At 32.0% G+C, this 26,116-nt stretch overlaps 2 protein-coding genes across 2 annotated transcripts; one reads left to right on the top strand and one right to left on the bottom strand.

The window, feature by feature from the left end:
- The first annotated feature begins 10,948 nt into the window (after positions 1-10,948).
- On the top strand, positions 10,949-12,900 carry LOC141722833 (uncharacterized). The gene is made up of 7 exons (XM_074525063.1): positions 10,949-11,207; positions 11,318-11,412; positions 11,467-11,473; positions 11,568-11,712; positions 11,823-11,905; positions 12,044-12,239; positions 12,324-12,900. Exons 1-7 carry the CDS (start codon positions 10,949-10,951, stop codon positions 12,898-12,900), a joined length of 1,362 nt encoding a protein of 453 aa, XP_074381164.1.
- A 5,993-nt stretch (positions 12,901-18,893) lies between these two features.
- LOC141719549 (uncharacterized) lies at positions 18,894-23,328 on the bottom strand. Its single transcript, XM_074521929.1, has 2 exons — positions 21,125-23,328; positions 18,894-19,451 (listed from the first exon to the last, which is right to left on the bottom strand). The coding sequence occupies exons 1-2, from the start codon at positions 23,115-23,117 to the stop codon at positions 18,988-18,990; spliced, it is 2,457 nt and encodes an 818-aa protein (XP_074378030.1). The 5' UTR covers positions 23,118-23,328; the 3' UTR covers positions 18,894-18,987.
- Positions 23,329-26,116: the final 2,788 nt, after the last annotated feature.

The following is a 26,116-nucleotide window of genomic DNA, read 5'->3' as shown; positions in this document are numbered from 1 at the left end:
TTATATAAAGAGAAAGTAGAAGTTTTAGGATATTATCATGATGGTAAATTGATTTCAAAAATCTTAATTAAAGATATTGTAGAAACTTTAGGAGAATATCACGAATGATGATAATATATTTAGGAGTATATGTAATCTCAATGGATAACTTGCACTTAAACCGTTATGTTTTCAAATCTTATAGATATATAGGGTCTAAGCATAATTGGTGTCTTCCAGCTACTATCTAATTTGTGGATGTTGAATGGTAGGGTATACGTATATCGAAAGATAGTGTAAACTAATTTTGTGTTATCTGATTAGTTATCATAATCGTCAAATACTATGATTAAAGGCATAAACTCTGAATGAAGTATTTAATAAAGTTGAAATCCCATGTTTTATTTCACATAAGTAACTTGATTTTAATCTCTTAGTTAATTCATTCTAGCATAATTACTTTTAGTTGGTTCAATTAGATAATCAAACTCAACTTGATACTTTTCTTAGCAGTGAATAATAATCACACATTGTTGCATAAGTGCACATTCTGAATTAAACCAGTCTATGTGGGAACGAACTAAACTTAATCTTATACTACTTGTGACCGCGTACACTTGCGTATTTTTGTGCGAACAATGACCACATACCATATTTAATTCAGCCAGCTTTATAAGCATTAACATATATACAAGCACAATCAAGAACACATCTCTGAAAATCAAAACTGTATAATTGTCATAAAGTCTAGGGCTTCAAAATAGCCATCTAACAATAAAAATCTAGCCAACCATAATCATAATAAAAGTTACAAGGTTCATGAGAATATTAGAATAAAATACAAAGTGTAGAGTTAGAAGAATTATCCCAAAGTTGTTGATATCAAATCTCCAAGCATAAAGTCCTGCTTCTCCTCTTAGCTTCTTTTCTTGGTGGCTATGGATATGTATCTTCTATCTCTAATATTCTAAACCTAATATATATAATGTATTTTTATTGTTTTTAAGATAAAATAAAAAATTCCCAAACCGAAAAGGATTCTACGGTCTAAATTTGTAGTTGACTTTCTCATCTGATTCTAGGCTACATAAAGTGAAATTTGATATCTGGGAATGTTTAGAATGAAATAAAATCTCATTATCTTTGTGTGGGCTATTGAATCGCCCAATTATGATAAGCAAAACTCAAGATACGGCTCAAACAATATGTCTTGCGCGGGTAACCCAATAAATCCAATTATTCTACTAATATAACTCTAATTCTTTCCAATTTAGAATTCCTCGCTCTCTATAATATGAATATTACAACTAATTAATAAAGGTCTAATTAAATGCAAAATAGAATTAATATGGGAACATTAATCATCTAAAATATACACAAAAATAAATTCTATTAAATATCCCCACACTTAGCATTTTGCACGTCCTCGGGCAAATAAGCGAAATAAAATTTTCTCTAACTAACTCAACTTTCGTAGTTGCATTGAGCATAGAGTAAATAGGGTATCGATTTATGCCGAAGATCAAGGGCTTACTCCTCTTCTATTTTGCTAATGTTATCAAGAATAGATTTGGTTCTGTTTATCTAACAACTAAATTAACTAATAAGCAATAAAACGATTATTTGTAAAGAATTAAATAAACCTGTTGGAAAGCATGTAGATTCACCCTGAACTCATGAAACAATTCTAAAATTTGTCTGATATGTTCTGAAAGACACCTATAGAGAACCCGCCATACCCACATGGAAACAAGTATTACTACCCGTATAACCCCATGACCACATAGAAAGGTTAAAATGAATTACACACTTATACAACTAATCCCGTGACCATATAGAAAGATTAATTGACTTTACAGAGATAGCAATCATAAAACGTAACTGGATGACCACATACCATAGTTAATTCAGCCATCTCTATAAGTATTGACATATATACAGGCATAATCAAGAACACATCTCAGAAAATCAAAACTGTATAATTGTCATAAAGTCTATGGCTTCAAAAGATCCATCCAACAATAAAAATATAGCCAACCATAATCATAATAAAAGTTACAAGGTTCATGAGAATATTAGAATAAAATACAAAGTGTAGAGTTAGAAAAATTATCAATATGTTGTTGATATCAAATCTCCAAACATAAAGTTCTCCTTCTTCTCTTCTTCTCTTCTTATCTTCTTCTCTCGGTGGCTATGGATATGTATCTTCTATCTCTAATATTATAAACCTAATATATATAAAGTATTTTTTATTATTTCTAAGAATAAAATAAAAAATTCCCAAACCGAAAAGGATTCTACGGTCAAAATTCGAAATTGACTTTCTCATCTGATTATGGGATGCTCAAAGTGAAATTTGATATCTGGGCCTGTTTCGAATGAAAGAGAATCTCATTATTTTCGTTTGGATTGTTGAATCGCCGAAATCTGATAAGCACAACTCAAGATACGGCCCAAATAATATGTCTTGCGCGTGTAACCCAATAAATCCGAATTTTCTTCTAATATAGCTCCAATTCTTTAGAATACAGAATTCCTTGTACTCTATATTAAAATAGTGCAAGTAATTAATAAAGGTCCAATTAAATGAAAATTAGAATTAATATGGGAACATTAATCATCTAAAATATACACAAATATATATTCTATCAAATATCCCCACACTTAGCATTTTTCACGTCCTCGGGAAAAAAAGAGAAATAAAATTATCTCTAACTAACTAACTCCACTTTCATAGATGACACGATTGCATTAAGCATATGCAACAAGTCGTTAAACCCCTAGGCAATCCTAGTAGGACGAGTTGTGTCTCGTGAGGATTTATAGAAGATATACCCATAAAATCTACCCAACCCATGCAATACAGTCATCCTCAGGAAATGGAGGACTACAACTACCTACATGAATGCAACTAAATGATTACAAAAGATCTCAAACAAAATAGTGTATGCCAAGTCAGTAATAACCTCCTGAATATGCAACAAGTTAAACACATCAAGCTCACACTAAAACATCACCACTTAGTAAACACAAGTGCATGGTGTGCATGTGTGCTTAGATTCACAAAATGCTCTTTACTAAACCAAGTGCAAAAACACACAAGTTTCAACATGACAAGTCACACGAGTTAAAAGCTCCCAAGTTGAACACTAGAATATATCTTAAACACTTCGTTACTTAGAACCAACCATCATTCGAATTTAGTCAAAGAATTTTTATATCTTCTTTTATTGCTATAATGCTACTAACTATACACACATATGATTTTTTTTATATGCTCGGTCTAAGGTGAAGAAACTCCTCAGGGTAAGTGAGTTACGACCACCATAAGATTTCACAAGCTAGATCTAAGGTCGAGTGGCTTCTCATGGTAAGTGAGTCACGACCACTCTCAGAATTTGCCAATCATTATACACACATATGTAATAAGTGGTTTATTTAACCGTGCAATAGTCCAGATCCCTAAAGATTTATGCACTAATACCCATGTAGCGAGTGTTGGATCAGCAATCCCAAACCATAAAGGGTTTTAGGTTACTAGACACAAAGTCCCTTCAGACTTAATTACTCGAGTATTAATGAGCCCAACCTAGTCAATTATACCACCTTTTTTTTACGTGCACTTTATTGATATTATTTTTTTTCTATTTTTTTTAACGACGTTTATATCCCACAACTTCCCCCAAACTTAAGCATTTACGTACTAAGCTAAAAAATGAATAGTGAAAATTCTAATTATCAACACTAGTTGATAGCCCGTGCAAAGCACATGTCGAGTTAATTTATCTAAATAATTTTTAAAAATTATATTAATATGGGTGCTATGTCAAAATTTCTAATTTATACTCAAAAAACCTAACCGAAGCTATCTAGTGTTGGGAAGCATTCCCCAAAATACCCACTAAACACGAATGTGGGTAATACATCACGAAAAATGTATGTTCTCTATAAATCTAGGAATAAACATGTCGAGCATGCATGTTTTTATAATTTTCTTTTAATATATGATACGTATGTTGAACATTCGTATTCAGCAAACTCAAAACTTTATTTCCAGTGATTACGCATAAGAAACACGTGTATACTAGTTCAAACAAAATATTACTACGCATAAGTTGGTCGGTATTTTAACTACTATTCCACGCTAATATGTATAAATATGTCGAGCATGCATGATTTTATAATTTTCTATTAATATATGATACGCATGTTATTCAGCAAACTCAAAACTTTAATTGCAGTGATTACGCATAAGAAACATGTGTATAGTTCAAACAAAATATTAGTACACATAGATTGGTCGGTATTTTAACCACTATTCCACGCTAATATGTATTTTCAGGCATCTAGATTTAAAAGTGGGGTAACCCGTGCATTTTCTTATTATACATCACCATTATTATCTAAATATATTATTTATTAAGGTATAATTGATTATTAAAAAAATTACAATTATAATATAATTCTAATAATCATTTTAATTTATTGAAAATCAATTTAGAACCGTACAAAATATATGAATCTCTCATGAGCTAGAGCATGTCGCTTAGATACTGTTTACCCTGGTTCATGTGGTTTGTAGGCTATTACGTGAGCCCGTGGGGTTTGCGGAGTGCGCACCTGAAGGGTAGCGACTGCGAGTTCCCTACAATAAAAAAAATATATATATGAATCTTGAGGTGAAATAAAGTTAAGAACAAATCGGGAATTAAAGTTATTGTTAAATTTATATTTATTTACAAATATTTTAAGAAAAGTAAAAAAAATTATAATATACATGTGATAAATACATTATTTTCTTTAGAATTATAATAAAAAATATTACAATAATATAATTTCAACAATTTTATTCTTTCATTAAAAAATACTATAGAGTTATGTTGAGTCATATCGGAAATAATATTATTGAGTTGAAATAAAGTTAGAAATAACTACAATATGATTTCAACAATTTATTTATATTTCATTAAAAATAAAATAATATAGAGTTGAGTCAGAAATAAGATGATTAGAGTGAAACTAAAATATGGATTGAGCCAAAATAAGGTGATATAAAATTTGGGACCATTTAAAAAAAGGATTTCGCTTATAGGTACGATACTTGTGTTATGATTATAATAAAAAGACTACAATTATTATATGACTTAATTTTTTTTTATTTCATGAAAATATACTATTGAGTCATATGGGAAATTTGATTACTAACTTGAATTCAATATAAGAATTGCAATTAAAAAATGACTGGTAAAATAATACATATAATATTATAAGTCATATATAAGTAAAAGAAGAATAAAATTATATATTTAGAGTTATAATGAAATTCAAAAATTAATGTAACCGAGCTGAAACCAAAGTACCACTTAAAAGAGTATTTCACTTATTAATACATTTTATTAATTATAATAAATAAAAAGATTATAATTATAATATGATTTAAAAAAAAAATTCACTAAAATATGCTATTCAGTCATATGAGAAATAGGATCATTGAGTTGAAATTAATATAAGAATTGTAATTAAAAAATGCGTAAAATAATACATATAAAATTATAAGTCATATAGAAATTAAAAAGAATACCTAGGTCATACTTAGAAATCAAGAAGTATAATAAAAACAGAATTCTACAAATTATACTAAATCAAAATATCTAAAAAACAATATATTTTCAAATAGGAGTGTATCTATATTTATATATGGAATTAGGATGGTCTGCGTGTTGCTTAGAAATCAAAAAGTATAATTACAATATAATTTTAATAATTGTATTATATATATATATGATTCAAAAAGGTTAAAAAGATATAAAATTATTTTTGTTATAGTCGTATAATATATTAAATTAGAAATACATAAGAATATTAGGAATACAAATGTTAAATGTAAAAGGCTGAAACAAAAATAAAATCAAACTTAATAGAATAAGACATGTAGAAGTATACGATAACAAAATAAAATTATACTTAATAGAATCATAAGATATGTAGAAGTATAAGATATACATAAAGGAATAAAGGGTATAACCAAAAGTTTTAGTAGAATTAAAAGACATATAAAAATAGAATTACTATAAGATATACATGAATGTATAAGTGAAACCAAAAGTTGGTAGTACCAAAAATTGGTGAAACCAAAATTAATACTTGTGTATAACTTAACAAGGGGTTTCGCTTATTAATAAAGGTTATTAAAGCGGCTACCCCTCAAGAAACAAGAATATCATCTCAGTTCAAGAGCATAAAACAACTGTGTAGGGAAATAAGTTCTGCACTAGTGACACTACACATTGTAATATCAAATGAACATAGCAAGATTTAGTTTAAACAAGTTACACATAATATCATCATAGGTCATTGATTTGGACTACCACATGTTCGAGATCATGCTTATGTCATGCAATGATATGCAACTAACATGTTATACAACTATATTATTTGACGCAATTTATGTGAATTAATTTATGAAATATGCAACTATTTAGTCTAACATGACAAGATTATCTAACTACTTTACAAGACTATTCTTTTTGTTTTTTAATAATATTGGGAATACCTCCCCATACTTGAATGATTCATTGTCCATAATGAATTAGAATATATTATAACATATATACATATATAAATAATACAAAAAAAAGCAAAAAAAAATAATTTACAAAGAAAGTTGATATACTCCCCTGAATTTGTATTAAGGCGCCACTCTAAAAAGATATAAGAAATGGTGCCTCCAATTAACCAAACTTCAGCCCCAATTCGAGTAGATAATTAATTCAGCCCATTATATACCACATACATTGCTAGCTCAGCTGGTACTCTAGTCACATTAGAAGCTCAGAGCATCCTACTTCATAGGTTCAAATCCTTTGTGCAACGTTAATTTTTTTTTCTTTTTTTGAAATCAGCAAACATTAGAAATTCCACAAACAAACGGGCTGGACTGATAGTTGACATGGGAGGAGATGGAACCACGCGTGTAAGAAGCAAGAGCGCATGCAAATGGTCAGAAACAAACTAACGGTGGCTTATTGGGGTGAGGATGGTGCATGAGCATGCCGAAAAGCCGCATGCTCATGCTGGAGAATTCATTGTACAATACATGATCATGCTATTCTGTGAAGTGATCATGCTAAATTGTCAGATGAAACCGACGGGAACATGCGCTTTGAACAGGCGCATAGATATGAGAAAACGAGCCTGGTATGAGCATACATCAAAGGTGCTAGATCATGCCAAATTGGCAGATTGTATTGTACGAGAAGCATGATCATGTAATGAGATCGCATGGAGATGCCTATCATAAAAAAACACCAGATGTCCATACTGAAGTTGGGTGAACGTGCTAAAAGACCGGTAGATCATGCTAAATTCCTTCTGCCCTCTCCTAAAACCAAAATATCCACATAATTTAAATATAACAAATAACATTCATGGGTTGCCTCCCAATAAGCGCCTTCATTTATTGTCGTTGGCTAGACAATGCATTGTCCACTTTCAAGGTAAATACAACCACGATATCAGCTCCATCTTTAGCATGTGAAGCGTGTCATGAAAATTACATAGCTTGAACTACATCCATAAGATTAGTATAATTTTAGTTGAGCTTGTGTAACTTTGTGAAAACTTACCACCCCAATCAGAAAATGGTACATGATACTTCAAGTGAATTGGTGAAGGTTGCTACTCCGAATTCTGTGAATCTTACATGAGAGGATACAATTCTAACTCAATCATAACTTCTGAGCTACCTTTAAAATCGAAGTCTTCATTAAGATCAAATTTGAGAATATTTGGATGAACTGATTCCCTTACATAACTTGTAAATGGTACAAAACTTTATTCCATTCCAACGAACTCATTCCCTAATAAATAATTGCCATGATCATCAAAAATTACATCTTTTAGCTTTTCTTTCATAACTTTAAGATCTTCTTTTGAAATATTCTCTCTTGTGCTCTCCAAGAAACATATTTTTGTATCCATGTGGTCTTCATCCTTCACCTCACTGACTTTAATTTGTACAAACCTAGATGGAAAAAGGACATAATCGAAGCGATTATCAATACCAACCTGATAAGAAAGAGTAGGAGACTTATCTTTAACTTTTTTTGCAACCAATTCCTCATTATCATCATATAGACGATCAGATTCTTTCATGAGCACATCAAGTATGTCAATAGCTTGTGAATTCATACTTGTTTTACTTAATGGGTTGTTGGTTGTAATGACATTCACATACTCAAACTTTTGTTGTGGTTCTGTAGTTGCAGGAGTTATATAAAACTCACGCTTTTGATTCATCTTCATAACCATGTCTCCAAGTTGCTTGTGTATTTCCTTGATGTCCTCGGAATCTTTTGTACACTGCTTATGCATCTCTAATTGTCCTTCAGCTAACCTTGCCAGTAGCTTCTCAATATTACTTTCACTAGATTACTCCTGATGGATATGTTCACTTTGTTGAAAACTAGAATAATAATGAGTATCATGCTGCTGAAATCCATTTAGATTGTGATCACCATGTCTCAAGTAAGGATGACCTCTCCATCTTGGATTGTAAGAATCTAAGAATGAATTTTCTTTTTGATACCCATACTCGATGGCATTGACATGCTCATAATAAGGTGCAATCAAGCATAGACACGAGTTATCAGAATGGCCAGTAGCTGTACAAATACGACATACTTGAGCTCGTGGTGTTCTTTCACTTATGAATAATGCACTCATCCTCTTTAGATTTTCTCAATTTTTGTCAACCTTTCATCAGAATCAACTTGCAAAATTGATTCTGAATTTGAATGACTCCCATATTATAGCTCGTTAGCAGCCGTCTTGGAAATTAACTATTCAGCAGCATCATACGTCAGATCCACAAAAGCACCTCTAGTACATAATTAAGCAGTCTGTTCCCACCTTCAAGAAGACCTTGGTAGAAAAAGTGTAACGGACTCCCCTTATTAAAACCATTTTGAGGGCACCTCTTTTGCAAATTCTGAAATCTAGCATAATACTCAGCATAGGTTTCAGTGGAAGATTGTTGTAATCCAGCTATTTGACTTCTTATGCTCATCACTCTAGATGCTGGATAAAACTTTTGCAAAAATTCTTTTTCTAGATTTTCCAAAGAAGTAATGTATCCCACAGGCAGATCTTCAAACTAGTCTAAAGCTTCTCCATCCAGAAAAAAATGGAAAAGCTTTCATCTTTAAAATTTCAGGATCCGCAATATCAGGTCCCATACATTCAACAATAATCACAAACCTAGAGAGGTGTTTATTTGGCTCATCACTTGGAAGATCATGGAATACTGTCAATCACGAAAGAAGATTTTGTTTGAGTTCAAAAGTATTACTCCTCCCTTCAGCTGGGCTAGGATAAACCATAAAAGAATGCCCAATACTAGCAATCGATATGCCAACATCATCACGAAGTGTCTGTAGTGATGTCATGTCAGTTAGTAAAATTCCACCTATAGCTGAAACACAACAAGAAATAGGTGGAGAAAGATGGAAAAGAAAAAGAAAAAAATATATGTACAAAAAAAAGCAAATCTCAGTCCCCAGTGGCGCGGCGCCAAAAATTGATGTAACTCAACTTAAACCCTTTTTGTGTCATTTGTATTGTAGAGTAAATAGGGTATCGATTTACGCCGAGGATCAAGGGCTTACTTCTCTTCTATTTTGCTAATGTTATCAAGAATGGATTTGGTTCTGTTTATCTAATAAATTAACTAATAAGAAAGAAAAAGTTTATTTGTAAAGAATTAAATAAACATGTTGGAAAGCACGGAGGTTCACCCTGAACTCATGACACAATTCTGAAATTCGTATGATATGTTCTGAAAGATACCTATAGAGAACCTGCCATGCCGACATAGAAATAAGTTATGCTACCTGTATAACCCCATGTCCACATAGAAAGGTTAAAATGAATTACACAGTTATACAACTAATCTAATGGCCACATAGAAAGATTAATTGACTTTACAGAGATAACAATCACAAAACGTAACTGAATGACCACATACCATAGTTAATTTCACATCAACAAAAACTCAAACAAAAAAAACTAACGGGTCTTTGATTTTAATTACTTACCAATTGAGAGTTACAAGCCCATCTCTAATTGGAAAGGAGGCGACGAACACTGCTCATCTTCTTATCGTTCTCCGGCCATCTTCTTACCTTCTCGTAACTCGTAAGTCTTCTCTTCTTTTTCTTTGTTCGTTCAAGCCTTCCCTTTTTTCTCTTCCCTTTCTTCTCTGCTAATCAGGTCAACATCGACGTGTCTTATCTATATATCTGTGTGTAACGTGTGTATTTGTTAATTGGGCTGGGCTTTTATTTTGTGGGCTAGTACAAGTCTCACAGTCACTGTCCATTTTTAGTTTTGTTGTTTAATGTTTATTTTTATGATTTTGTTTATTAAATATTGTTATATATATATATATGTTTGTAGGAATAAAATGCTTGAAACCTTGAATTGATAGTGTTATTAATATATTACAAAATTGGACAGAAAGATGCAATAGCTTCTCCCTTTGTTTTTTTCCTTTTTTGATTTGTAATTTTTTGCTTTTATTTTTGTAGTAATGGAACAACAATCATCAACAAGCTCCGCAGCAACTACCGGGGCTCCTCTAAGCCAATCTACGGGAGGTGTTGATATTTTATGGAAACACGTGACTAAAATTGCAAAATCGGGTGGAAGGAGCGAAAATGTAAAAATCAAATGCAACTTTTGTAATTTTGAATTCACTGGCTCATATTCAAGAATAAAAGCACATTTGATGAGAATAAAAGGTCAAGGAGTTTAAATCTGTGCCAAAATCACTCCACAAATCTTTTGTGAGTTGCAAAGGGAGTTGGCGGAGGAGGAAGAAAGGAGAAAACCAATTGACATTCCACTACCTCCATCTCAAACTCAATCATGTAGTAGCGCTTGGGGAGGGGGAGCTAATAAGTTACAAATGGATGGATTAAAAAGGAAGGCAATTGAAACCAATAATCCAATTCAAAAAGCGTATAATATGGACTTGAGAGCACAATTGGATAGCGAGATTGCAAGAGCATTCTATTCCGGGGGCTTTCCATTTCACTATGCTAGAAATCCTTATTACAATAAGTCATATACAATGGCTTCCGAGTTCAACCTTTCAAGTTATGTTCCTCCGACTTACAATGCTTTACGCACCACATTGTTACAAAAAAAAGAGCTAATGTTGAGAGGTTGTTGGTTCCAATAAGGACTACTTGGAAGGAGAAAGGGGTGAGTATAGTTTTCGATGGATGGAGTGATACTCAAAGAAGGCCATTAATTAATTTTATGGCGGTTACAGAAAATGGTCCTATGTTCTTGAAAGCGGTTAAATATGAAGGTGAAATCAAAGATAAATTTCATCTTGCTACCTTGATGCGAGAGGTGATCATGGAGGTGGGACCTCAAAATGTGGTTTAAGTTATTACTAACAATGCTCCTGTTTGCAAGGCTGCAGGTATGAAAGTAAAATCATTCATTACTTTATGAATTGTACATCATATGCATTTTGTATGTTTCTTTTTATATTCTAATAATGAGTTTGTTATTAGGTATGATTATTGAGGCCTCATTTCCTTATATATTTTGGACTCCTTGTGTGGTGCATACTCTCAATTTGGCACTAAAAAATATTGTGATGCCAAGAATAGTGAGTCTAATAGAGAGGTGTATGATGAGTGCCATTGGATTACAGAGGTAGTTAGTGCTGCAATGTTGATTAAGAATTTCATTCTTAATCATAATATGTTCAACACTATGTTCAACCTTTTTTCTCCCTTTAAGCTTCTTTGTGTTGCTGAGACTAGGTTTGCATCTGTCACTATCATGGTTCGGAGGTTCAAACTTCAAAAACGTTCTCTTGAAAGATTGGTTCTTTGTGAGGAGTGGAGTATTTACCGTGAATATGATCTCCCGAAAGCTCAAGTCATGAGGATGACGATACTTGATGAATATTGGTGAGATAGTGTTGATTACATTCTTGAGTTCACTGCTCCTATGTATGATATGTTGTGTTTCTATGATACAGATAAGCCTTCATTGCACTTGGTTTATGACATGTGGGATGATATGATTGAGAAAGTGAAGAATATCATATATAGGCACGAGAAGAAAGAGCTCTTTAAAGAATCTCCTTTCTATGATGTAGTTTATGCGATTCTTATTGCTAGATGGACTAAGAGTTCTTCACCAATTCATTGCTTTGCACATTCACTCAATCCAAGGTAAATTTATAACCTCTAAATAAATATAGATAGAGTCACATTTGCATGTTACAATTATTGATGGATTTTATTTGATTTTTGTAGGTATTATAGTTATGATTGGCTTAATGGAGCTCATAATCGTCTTCCCCCTCATCAAGATATTGAGCTATCTCAAGAAAGAAATAAATGTATTAAGAGATATTTTCCGGATGGGGAGGCAAGAAAAGCTGTAAGTATTGAGTATGCTCGATTTTCAGGACATATAGATATCTTCGGTAATGCTGACTCCATTGAAGATAGAGGCACTATGGATCCGAAGATGTGGTGGCTTGTTCATGGAGTTTCAGCTACAAATATTCAAGAAATAGCTTTGAAGCTATTGGGTCAACCTTGTTCTTCATCTTGTTGTGAAAGAAATTGGAGTACTTATTCCTTTATTCATTCGGTTAGAAGGAATAAGATACTACCAACTCGGGCGGAAGACTTGGTTTATGTGCACACCAACCTTCGACTCCTTTCTAGAAAAAGTGACCTTTATTTGAAGGGAGAGACAAAGTTGTGGGATGTTGGTCATGATCACTTTGATCCACTTGACGGTGCCGAGGACCTTGAGATAGCTAGTCTTTCTCTTGATGAGCCCGAGATGGAACGGATGATTTATGAAGATGATGATGTTTAGTTTAAATTTAATAATATTAATTTACTGATCATTTGTTAAGACTTAAGGATGATGAACTTGTGTATTTGATGACTTTCATTTGGTTGAATTAGAATGTTACTTCTAATTGTTAAATATTTGATGTCTTTTATTTACATTTTCTAAGTAATTGTTAAATATATATATATAATATATTTTAAAATATTCTAATATTTTCCGTATCCCCGCACCTGTATCCCCATTTTTTGAAATTTGCCGAATTCCCGTATCCCTACACCCGCACTCGTGCTTCACAGGCTGCAATCTTATTCTGTCCGCGAGGATCGGCCCTATATCTTTTAACATCTGTGTTCTCTAGTGGAAAGTATGATCGGGACCTAGTGTTTTGAAATTAATTAGCCGACATGTGATGCAAATTATAGCCGCTTGTCAGTGGCCATGATCACAAGAGATTGTCTGTTGATGCATTCTCCATGGAAGTTCAAGTAATATAGTAGATAGCTTCCACAATCATAATAAAACACTTGGAAAATATCGCGTTCCATGAAGTTGTGTGTGAGATTGCGGAGAAAATTAACAGTGGCAAGTTCAGTGCCTACTGGAGTTTTTTAGTTTATCATCTTCCCAAAGACTTGGTGCATTTTTTCTACATGAATTAACATCATCATAATGTCAGAGCTGACTAACCTGTAGGTGACTCAGGATGCAACTTCAGCATGGGCTTCTACCACGCCAACCGTGGAAATAAATAGTAAGATATATAATTAAATGTACAGCATTTCCGAGAGCGCACCGAATTGGTGGCATATTTGATTAGGACATACGGGTACTGTCAAGATTGCGAATAGTAACTCCGAATGAAAATTTTGAGCCTCGTGTGATCCGCAGCTATGAATGACATGAACTGTTAGATGAGTGACATATTTATATAGATTATGAGTGAGATCATTGTATCATAGATTCAAGCCCAACTCACTATGGAGATATAATCGAGGAGCTTTAATCACATAGTCGATTCACCTTACTACATTGACCTCTATTTGCAGTGCTCAATTCTTGAAGTTGTTGATTGCATTAAACAGGAGAAGGTAGTATTAGTTTTCTACAATTACCAAATATCTCCTTGCCTCGTTCTTGGCCTTGCTCATATGATTCATACAACCTACTAAACAAAATAAATAAACGGAATTCCACACACGATCTTGACTTTTACGGCGGCAACACAGTTTCTCCAGCTCTGACTTGATAACTTAATTTGTTATATCATTAATGTGGGTGTTTTGATTGTGTTAAAGTTGCTTACCTTGGATGTTGTTCCACCAGCTTGCCCCAATCAACAAATCAAACCATCTAAGTATTAATAACCTTTATTAATAAGAAAACATCTTTTTCAATAATACTTTGATTTCACTTATTTTTTTATTTTTTGATTTCACCACCATTTGTTTTTACTTTTTACGATTCATGTTATAACTCTAAGTGTATTACTTTTATATTTTTTGATTGGTATATGACTTATAATTTTATATGTATTATATTTACCCATTTTTTGAATTTTATAAGCCATGCTTCTCTATTATTTTAATAAGTTTGGATCGTTTTTTTAATTATATTTTAAAATAAATAGTTTTATAAATTGACCCAACTAAATGGGTTTCGAAAAATATAAATCACGACCAAATAAATAAGTCGTGTTTAAATTAGAATATTTTAATTTAGGAATTTTTTAATTTGTTGGTGAAATTTCATTTTAATAAACTGATATGGATATTATATAACTTTATTTTGGTTTCATCCCTAAAAAATAATAAAATTGTTTAAATCATATTATGATTACAATTCAATTATTTTCGCAAAACTCTAAATTATTTTTTGATAGGGTACTTGGTTTTATTACGTATTATTTTGATTTCACCCCTAGATTTCTCATTAACGTAGAGTTCAATGTTGTTTTTTAACAAAATATATATTGTTGGAATCATATTATAATTAGGATACTTCTATTTTTCATATAATTCTTTTTTATTTTTTTTAAATATTAAAATGGAATCCTTTATACATTGTTATTAATAAGGGAAACCATATTAGATTACTCTGATTTCACCTTTTTTCGGTTTCACGAACTTTTGATTTCGCCCCTTTTTAAATCTTATTATATCTTTAAATTTACCATTTTTATTCTTTTTTATTTTTATATGACTTTTAATTTTATATGTAATATTTTACCCATTTTTTATTCTTATCTACCACATGCTTATATTGTTTTTATATAAACGGAATCGTATATACATTGTAATTTCTAGATTCATACCTATATAATTCTATTTTAGCACCAAATGCAAATTTATGCATACATGAAAAATATTTTATTAAAAAAAATATGCGATCACAAACTATATAAAAACACAAATCCAGCTAACAATAAGAAATCTAATATGTAATTACTTAGTAATGTTGATTTAATATTTTGTTAAATTATCGGTCAATCATTTTGCTCATTGCTCTAAAGTTTCGATATAAAATATTAGTTATGTCTTTTTGAACAACCGATACATTAATGTTGAGTTTGTTGTTCCAATAAAATTTGAGTTAATGAAAATTACATATAATTTCAAAATAATAATTGTAATAATCTTACAATTTTTATTTATTATATATTTTAATTATAATTTAAAATAAATTTATATAATCATTATTTAATATTGATATTTTGATCTCGCCCGTGCTTCGCACGAGCTTTCTAGATTCATACCTATAGAGTTCAATTTTTGCACAAAATGCAAATTATAGATAAAGAATATTTTATTAGAAAAAATATGCGATCACAAACTCTATAAAAACAGAAATTCAGCTAACAATAAGAAATTTAATACGCAATTACTTGGTAATGTTGATTTAATATTTTGTTAAATTATTTATCAATCGTGTTGCTCATTGCTTGGCTAAAGTTTTTTTTATCATTGTAGGAACCCGCATTGGGGTGCACACTGGTAAACGAGCGCTCACGTAATACCCTACAAACCACGTGAACGAAGGTGTAAAATATCAGTTATGTCTTTTTGAACAACAGATACATTAATAATGTTGACTTTATTGTTCTAATAAAATTTGAGTTAACTACATATAATTTCAAAAGAATAAATGCAATAATCATACAATTTTATTTTTATATATATTTTAATTATAATTTAGAATTTGATCTCGGCCCATGTTTCGTACGAGCTATCAACTAGTATAACTAAAAGAGTTAATTACATTTTGCAACCCATATCTTTCATTGAATAATAAAATTATATATTTACTTTCTAAAATACAGTTTACAACCCCTAACTTTAGACATCAAATACAATATGCATCTTTTTAATCATTTTATTAAAAATATTTATATTGTGGAGGGTAAAATTAAAATTTAGCAAAATATTTAAATAATAATATTTTTAAAATTAAACTAAAATTTAGAATTTGAAATTATAAAATTAATATTAATTTTAATTATTTTATTACTCAGTATAATTTTTAAAAATTTAAAATGTAGATATATTTAGAAACTTTATGGTTATATATATAAACATATATTTCAAAAGATAAATATATTTTAAGTATTTAGCACTATTATTAATTTAGAGTATTACTAATAGAAAATAACTATAATTTTTTTCATGTAAAAAATTCAATTAAATAAATATTTTGATTGATTTGAAATTTTAGTTATTAATATTAACATTTTAATTTAAATTTTATAACCACATGTTATAGTTGATACTAAAAGTTAAGTGTTGCAAATTGTGTTTTGCAAAATAAGTTTACTGTTTTGATTTTAAATGAAACGTGGGATTACAAAATACAATTAACTCTAATTAAAATATGACTACACTATAAAAAAATATTTTCTTTACAAATGATTTTTTATGTGGAGGGCAATATTAACGAATTAAAATGTTATCGATTTTCAGAGATGATTAAACTGAGACATACATGTTTCTAAAATGTGGCTAACCGAAGAAAGGGTTGTATTTGTTTGATAGTATGGTTGAAAAGAACCATTTGTCCTACAGTGTAATGATCTCTGGTCTTGTCTACATGAGTGTTTTAAACGCTTGTAATCATGCTGGCCTAGTTGAGGAAGGCCTAGAGCTTTTTAACAGGATTACACACGAGCATAGGATAGAACCAATTATTCAACACCATGGATGCTTGGTTGATCTTTCGGGGCGAGCCGTAAGACTGGATGAAGCTTTTGGGTTATAAAGGACATGCCAAAGGAGCCTAATGATGTTCTATGGCGTATACTTTTTGGAGCTTGCAGGACTTATTCCAATATCCAGTTGGGGGAGATTGCAGCTGGAAAGCTGATGCAAATGAAGTCGATAAGTGCTACTGATTACTTGGTGCCATCACATATTTATACAGAAGCTCGGAGATGGAATGATGTAGCTATTACTCAGCACAAAAATGGCAGATAGTGGCTCGACTCAGACACCTGGATTCAGCTTTTTACAAGATATGACTCGATCAAAATGTAATGCTGTCTAGTGTCTATGATATGCTGACCAGATAGAGTGGCAGTTGAAATGTGAAGGATATTTTGCAGACACTTCTCAAGTTTTGCTTGAGAAAATGGAGAGATTAAGTAGACATAGCAAGAAGTTGCCAACTGCCTTTGCTTTGATACATACATCAGAAAAATCTCCTATAAGAAAAGTAAGAAACTAAAAAATGTGTAGCAATGGTCACACATACATCAAGTTAATATCCAGAATCTATGACTCAAGGATTTTAGTTAAAGATAGGAATTTGTTCCGCCATTTTGAAGATGGCAGTTGATCATTCAGAGATTACTGGTAAATGATTTTTTTTATATATAAATATTTGTGGCATACTAAGCAATCTTGTGTTCATATGTTATGATCTAGTGTACAATTGTTTGTTTAAAATACCTGTAACTGGATAAGTTCACGGGTGTAAACTGCTTGCCCAAAATTGTATGGATATTATTTGAATAACTAATAATCAGGATATAAACTTGGTTATTTGGAAATTGTATATTTGTAACTCTTCTTGTACTTCTAAACAGAAATAATATTTAACAACTAAACTATGCTAAACCTTTGAATCTACAAAGAAGAAAATAGTGTATCTGAAATTTAAAATTCATATGCTCTAGTACTTTTAATGTAACAAATAGAATGCTAGCATTCTATTCTCTCCCAAGTCCGAGGCTTACAAGTTGGAATCAGAAACCAGATGACATGCTTAAACAATCTGAGATTCAGAAAGAGCTGATCTAGGATTTGCTTCTTGTGGATCAATCTTCATCAAGAAAATTTTGTTCTACAAGATATTACTCGACCACAATGTAATGGTATCTATGATATACCGCATCAGATGGAGTGGCAGTTGACATTGGGCCAGAGATAGGTCTCAACTCTCAAGTGTTGCTGGAAGTAGATGAAGAGGAGTAAACAGAGAGATTTAGACAGAAAATGGCAGTAGCCTTTGCTTTGATACATACGTCAAAAGGATCTCCAACAAGAATATGAAGTAACTTAAATAATGTATACTGACTGTCACAAATACACCAAGTTGATATTAAAGATTTATGAACAGAAGTTATAGTTCAAGAGGAGGACCATGTTCCACCACTTTAATTAAAGTTTAACCATGGTGAAATCTATACTATAAGCAGTACTAAACTTTGGTGGAAAAATTCAGTATCAAAACTCACCTGGAGGGACATACCTAACTGTTCCACGTACACCAGTAGAACTCAGTGTGCATGGGTGTAATGAACTAATGATGTGGGGAATTGGCTCCCAGTGCAACAACATCAATGGATATATTGAGATACAATGAGCAGTTTGAGTTATCATATGCACCATATTTAGATCTGAATTGTCTTCCAAATAATGGGGTTGATCTCTGTTATACGAGGAAAGGTTGAAATGAAACATTTATTCATCAAGTAGACAAGAGACCATAGAAAAACTTACTAGGCGGTAATACATACTGCCCAATACAAATCATAATTAAGCAAATAAATTATAACAAGGGAACCTGACGCTAATTAAAATAGCAATATTTTAACTCCAGTAACATACAGATCAAAACTTACAAATGGAAAATATAGAAATATGGGAACTTCATAGCTAGAAATTCATCATTGTCATACCAGGAGACTGCCACTCTTACCCTGTGCTGCAGAAGTTTGTCTCTTGCCACATGTAACTGCTTAATAGCAACACTAATGTCAATACGGTTTTTTGGAGTCTCTCCGGAACATAATATCCCCACTTCAAATATTGATGTCAGACATTCTTCCATGACAGCCTTACTGTATGATTGATTTACAATCAAGCCATCTTCTTTACAATCAAGTACATGTACAAGCTGCGGGTCAGCAATGTCCATCACTCTTTGCGGGAGTGCCATCCTCACATAGTCGTGAAGATTACTACAACCGTCTATGAATATGCCGCTTTCTGTAGGCCGTTTCCGCGTGAAGATTTCAAGTAGAAGAATTACATAGCTATACACATCTCCCTTGGTAGATATCTCCCCGCACATTCCATACTCTGCAAAAACTAAAGGGTTAAACAGTTGGCAAAATAGGTCGCTAAGTTTAAAATATTTGTCAAGAAAGTGTTAGGAAACATAATAAATAGGATAATTATTAAATCAGTTACAAATCTGAATAATTAGTGTGTGAATCAGTTATGGATTTCAAAGGGAGGATTTGGTGGGAATAATAATATTTTAGCTTTAATTTAGGGATTGTGAGTAGAGGTTGAGGTTATAAATAGGGAAGCCATTTATATGTTTGGGGAGGAAGAAATAAGATTGACTTATGTGTGTTTGTGGAGAGTGGGTGGTCTCTCGAATACCACCTAGTTGTGTGTGCGTGTGTTTATCGATAAAAGAATTCGTTTCTTTTTATATATATATCCAAAGAGCGGGCCTGGACAGGTCCTAACAGTGGTATCAGAGCACCTCTGTTCTTGAGGCAACGATAAGTGCAAAACAAGTTGAAAATCGAATCGACGACTTCCAGGGAATTTTTTTTGTAAAGATGCAAGCAAAATTTTTGAAGTTGGATATTGAAAAGTTTCAAAATGACATTTCTTTCCTCAAAGAAGGTATGGTTGCCATACTTACAAAAATGGACAGCTATAGTCGCAAGACTACTGGACCATCTCCGCCTGCTCGTGAAGATTCGCAAGGCTTGGAACAGGCCAAGAAGTCAGTCCACGAAATTGAGGAGAATCTGAATGGAATACAAGCGAATGACAGAGAGCTTAAATCAGATTTTCAAAAAATTGATTTTGGAAAATTTCAAGAAGATGAAAGGGCTCGTCAGCAACCACCAATATTGGAGGTTTTAGGGCAGACTCCGTTAAATTCTAATAGTGGCAACAACAAAGAACAAGAGACTTGTTTGTTTGATGTCCCATCACCTCCAAACTCATCTATGGACTCTTTATCACAAATACTTGAAATAGTCATATTCGAAGGCTTAAAACTTGAAGGTGGGTCGTTGAAGGCTGAAAGTTATTTTGACAATTATTTTGAATTAGTAAACCTCTCAACGCCAACTAAGAAGGTCTGGTCGGCTGTAGTATACTATGTAGTATACTCGAGAAATGATCTTTTGTTCTTGGACTATTGCGGGGAATGTCAACGGCCTTCTTGTAACTGGGAGGAATTTAGAAAATTATTGGCGGAGAGCCGAGGGTTCTCGATTAGAAAGAAAAGGAAAAAGAAAGAATGAAACTATTTTCTCATTTGAACCTTGAGGACAAGGTTCAAGTTTGGGCGACCGGTAATGTTAGGAAACATAATAAATAGGATAATTATTAAATCAGTTACAAATCTGAATAATTAGTGTGTGAATCAGTTATGGATTTCAAAGGGAGGATTTGGTGGGAATAATAATATTTTAGCTTTAATTTAGGGATTGTGAGTAGAGGTTGAGGTTATAAATAGGGAAGCCATTTATATGTTTGGGGAGGAAGAAATAAGATTGACTTATGTGTGTTTGTGGAGAGTGGGTGGTCTCTCGAATACCACCTAGTTGTGTGTGCGTGTGTTTATCGATAAAAGAATTCGTTTCTTTTTATATATATATCCAAAGAGCGGGCCTGGATAGGTCCTAACAGAAAGATATTCAAGTACCATATAGTTGTCCCGAAAGTTAATACTATAGAGCAGTGCTACATATTTATGAAAAAAAATTAGTAGCATAAATCACCTGGTGGAACATATCCAATCGTTCCTCGTATGCCAGTTGAACTCAGCTGTGTTTGATTACTGTTACTTGTACTAGTATCAAAACAGAACCTCGCCAAACCAAAATCGCCAATATGAGCAACAAAATTCTCATCAAGAAGAATATTACTTGGCTTTATGTCGCCATGGATAATATTTTCATGGCTGTGATGATGTAGGTAATCTAGTCCGAGCGCAACATCAATAGAAATATTTAGCCTCTGGAGTAGAGTTAAATTTTTTTCGTTCCCTTGATGGTGCGGACTTGGATGCAACCAGTTGTCCAAACTCCCATTGGTCATAAACTCAAAAACCAATGCCTTGAAGTCATTTCCCTTAAAATCAGTACTAGAGCATGCTGTGATTATCTTGATAAGATTCCGATGACGAATGTTCCTCAACGTTTCACACTCTGCCAAAAAACTCTTGTTCGCTCCACGAACTTCAACGTTTAGCACCTTCACGGCAACCGTGTGTTCCATCGATTTGACAACTCCTCTGTAAACTGAACCGTATCTTCCTTCACCAAGAAAATTGATTTGAGCAAACTCATTTGTAGCTCGTAGAAGATCCTGGTATGAAAGTTTAAGATATCGGCTGTCCTCTAATATTGGGACAGAGTAAGTCAACCTCTTGGAGTTTTGACGTCGATAGCAAATTAAGGCAAGCAATGCTAACAAAATACCAATGGGTAAAAGAACGAGGAGTAATATATTTCTCAGGGAAAAAGTTTTTTTCTTATTCCTTGAGATTTTTACAGGACAAGGACAAGCAGGCAATTGCAATGCTGGAATACCTCCACAAAGTTCCGAATTTACAACAACTGAAAAGGCACCAACGTTTGAAAAGGGACCACTTTTAGGCACTTCACCTCCAAGCTTGTTGTGCGACAGGTTGAGGAATACAATTACACCAAACCCATCAAAAAAGCTGGGAATAGTCCCCGAGATTTTATTGTTTGAAATATCTAGAACTGCAAGACTTCTTAAAGATTTAAAAGATGATGGAATACTGCCTTGGAAAAGGTTTCCTTGCATGTATAATTCCTGCAACATCACACAACCATCCAGAGTACTGGGTATATTTCCTGTTAATTTGTTGTAAGACAAATCTAGTTTAATCAAATGATTCAAGCTTCCAATTTGAGAAGGTAATGATCCTGTGAATAGATTATGGGAGAGTCTAAGGCGTATAAGTTGGGAAGAAAACATAATTTCCTCAGGTATTACACCTTCAAGGCTGTTATTAGCAAGCAACAGATTCTGTAAAGATGAGATGTTGAATAATTGAGCAGGTATGCTTCCTTGGAGCATATTACTGTCTAAATCCAGAAAACTTAATTGAGTGATGTTGCCGATGGAAGTTGGAATTACACCTGAAATGTTGTTATCATACAAATATAATCCGCTTAACTTTGATAGCTCTCCAATTGATTCTGGAATGGACCCCGTCAAAAAGTTGCCAAATAATGAAAGTTCAGTCATGTTTACAAGTTTTCCGATTTCCTGAGGTATGCTTCCATATATGTTATTTCCGTACAGATACAGTCCCTCCATAGTGGTGGAAAGATTTACGATGGAATTTGGGAGCTCCCCTGTTAAACCATTGAAGTCCAAGGCCAACATCTTTAGACGAGTACAATTGACTAGAGAATTGAAGAAGCTCAAATCACCAGGCTGCATATTGTTTCCAAGAGCATTAGGGCCTAGACTTAGCCATTGAATATTAGGAAGGCTACCCAAATTATATGGTATAGGACCAGTAATATTGTTTTCTGAGATGTCGAACTTTACAAGATTGGACATATTAGTCATTGATGGTGGAAGAGGGCCTGTTAATCTGTTTCCTCCAAAGTAGAATTCTCGCAAGTTTAGAAGGGTGAGGCCCAAATCTGCTGGAAGTGTTCCTTCGAGTTCATTCTTTGCTAGACTGAATTTATAGAGGGATGAAATGTTGTAAAGCGGCAAGGGAACCATGCCCGAGAAATTATTTACAGGCAAATAAAGTTGCTTAAATATGCAAATACATATGTACTTGTTTTTAGAAGAAGAATAGAGAGAAGGAAGAATCGGAAAATCATGCTTGTACAAAAAATAAGTGAAAATGGTGAGAGGGTCAAGTATGGGTACTGAGAATGGGTACTGTTGCACATTCACTCCGCTAAATTCCAGCAAAGACGACTTCTAAGCTGACGGCTCATGTTCGAACTTGCTTACTATCACTCCGCTATAGGAAACGACGACTTCGTAGGTGAAGAAAAGTCATGCAGGTCATCTTCAATGCATATCTATTGCTTGTGAAAGCTGTAATAACTAATAATATCCACCATTCTGCAAACGAAGACTTATATAAATTTATAAGATATTCTGTGGGGTGTTTTGACACCATATGATATTGAATTTTCAACTAAAAAAGATATTTATAATTTTTATTTACTAGAAAGTTGACACTTATTAATGTTCCATATTATGTGTTTTGAGTATTGTGGAAAATGTATTCAAATCTTTGAAATGCTTTTCTTTTCAACAAGGGAGATTGAACAAATTTACTGTAATATATGTGAAAATGTATTAAGGTCTTTGGTATTTAATGTATTCAGAAAGAGAGATTCATCAGATTTTACATTTTAGAATGCTTCAACCAATATCAGATGATACTGACCGTAGACTATATAGACAACACATGTTCCGCTGAACTGAATAAGGCATTGAATCCAAGCTGTGACCATCAAGTTGGCTAGTAACTTGCTGATTACATAGAATCGAGCATTAGTATTGACTATTGAGAGTACAGGTCATGGATTAGACATCAGAAAAATCAAGTGATCTTCGTTTAACTTGTGTTCAATCATCTTGGGGTAGTATGGAATATGCATGATCAGGGCTCATTCAAATTTAATATGATCATATATAAAGGGCTATGTTAAATGTATGAACTTTAGCAAGCTTGGTTTATGTATCATCGTCTCATCGATGGTTTGCACCACATAAAGATATGAATTGTCTTTTAATCGATCTGTTGAGGTGATCTGGGCTATACCAGGGACATAATTAGCTACAGAATATTTGTACACAATGATATGGAAAGGTCAGCTCACCACTGTATTAATGTTCTTTGTCGACCACTATAATTATACCTACAATTCATTTTCATCTTTTTATTATTTATTTCTTACATTCTTTTTTCTTTTTATATATTACTATTAAAATTTCACCAAAATTATCTATTTACAAGTAATCAAGTTCTACTCACAAAATTAAAATATTCTATATCAAGAAAAAAAATATAATTTTTTTATTTTAATAATAAGACGGTACTTGCAAAATAAATTATAATATTATATATTATAAGAAAGGTTACAAATATTACAAATATTATGTTGTTTAACATATATTATATTTTTGAAATAATATTCTCTATCATCATTCTTCTCTATATACCATCCTTCTATCCTCGTATTTTAGAAATCAAAGAGAATAAATATAATGAATGAGATGTTTTAAGTTGGAAAACTACTAAACATGTTCTTTTTTATTTGATCCAAGTTGGGTATTTTTGATTGTGAACACAAATATACTATGATTTTTTTATTAAGACTTATTGTTGATTTCTTGAGACATATAATTTTACTATTTAGTCGGTTATTCTTTATATTATAGTGTTTTGATTAATTTTTACCAATCTTATTTGTTGTGATTTTTATAATGAAATTAATTTTTTTAAGAACTTAATTTAAAAGGTTAAACATCTAATCATATTTAAAATAAACTATACTAGTATTAAAATATAAAATTAAATATATACTACAAGAAAATATATAAAACATAAAAATAAAGATATTTTTATTAAATAATAAAAAGTAAATACTTAGTAATAACTTGTATTAAATAATAAAATTTTAGTAAGTGCATAACAAAAAAATCTGTACAATTTTTAAATAAATAAATGAAAATAAGTATAACAATAATCATGATGACCGACAAAGATCATTAATATAGTGTACACAAGTAATTCCGTACACAATTTTGTACATATAACATTACTCTATGCGACTAAAGGTTGTACATGTGAAACATTTATTGGGCGAGTAGATGAGAGAACATCAAAATTAAAAAAATACGGAGTAACAGCTTGTATAATGCACAGAGTATATTAGGTTGAGAATCACAAATTTGGTTATTTTACAGCAAATCCAAGTTAAGATCATAGTTAAGCTGACCATAAATCGGTTTAATTGTTTAAAGACGGCATAAAATCGAGAACTATACTAACCATACTGTTAGAGATTAGGTAATATACATTCCCAGCTGTGAACAGGGAAATGCTCGTTGATCGGGCTCGTTTCCGAGCAGATTTTTTCATATTCAATATTGACTTATTTTAGTAAACAAAACAAATCGAGTTCATTTAAACCAGCCAATTTCAAGTTTTGTACACGAACGTTCATGTGCAGCCCTAATACTAATATAATACTAAACATTGATTGTATAATAGCAAAATGTTACTACCCCTCCCAATTGTTATCTTTTTGGGATAATATCGATACGCATTTTAAGATGAATATAAAGTATAGTTCTATAATTTTTTTAAAAAATTTTCTTTTTCTGAATAAAAATAGAATGTTTAAATTTTTATTCAGCAAAATAAAATTTTTAAAAATAGTTAAAGAACTATACTTTCTCTTCATCTTAAAATACGTGTGTCAGACACTCTACAAGAAACAATAACAATTGGGAGGTACGAAGGAGGTATAATTTAAGCTTTATACGGAATCAAATATATATATGTTATTATAATTATCGTTTAAGCTTGTCCTAGGTAAATGAATTGATAATGTAATAATGACATGTATTCTTCAAGATTACATAATTAAAATATATATAATTTTGAAACTAGACCGTAGATTACAGATTATATTTTAATATCAAAATTCACGATTTTGTTTCAAAATATATATAATAATAGCTTTACGTTT

Source organism: Apium graveolens, chromosome 1 (assembly GCF_009905375.1).
Source record: "Apium graveolens cultivar Ventura chromosome 1, ASM990537v1, whole genome shotgun sequence".
Taxonomy (NCBI): domain Eukaryota; kingdom Viridiplantae; phylum Streptophyta; class Magnoliopsida; order Apiales; family Apiaceae; genus Apium; species Apium graveolens.
The sequence above is the reverse complement of the archived record's forward strand: the minus strand, read 5'-3'. Positions and strand labels throughout refer to the sequence as shown.

Coding starts and splice junctions, on each gene's coding strand:
- LOC141722833 (XM_074525063.1), top strand. CDS start 10,949: ATGGATGGATTAAAAAGGAAGGCAATTGAAACCAATAATCCAATTCAA. Junction 11,906..12,043: donor GGTTCTTTGTGAGGAGTGGA/GTATTTACCGTG, acceptor TCTATGATACAG/ATAAGCCTTCATTGCACTTG. Junction 12,240..12,323: donor GCACATTCACTCAATCCAAG/GTAAATTTATAA, acceptor TGATTTTTGTAG/GTATTATAGTTATGATTGGC.
- LOC141719549 (XM_074521929.1), bottom strand. CDS start 23,117: ATGGTTCCCTTGCCGCTTTACAACATTTCATCCCTCTATAAATTCAGT. Junction 19,452..21,124: donor GATTGGATATGTTCCACCAG/GTGATTTATGCT, acceptor TAGTTTTTGCAG/AGTATGGAATGTGCGGGGAG.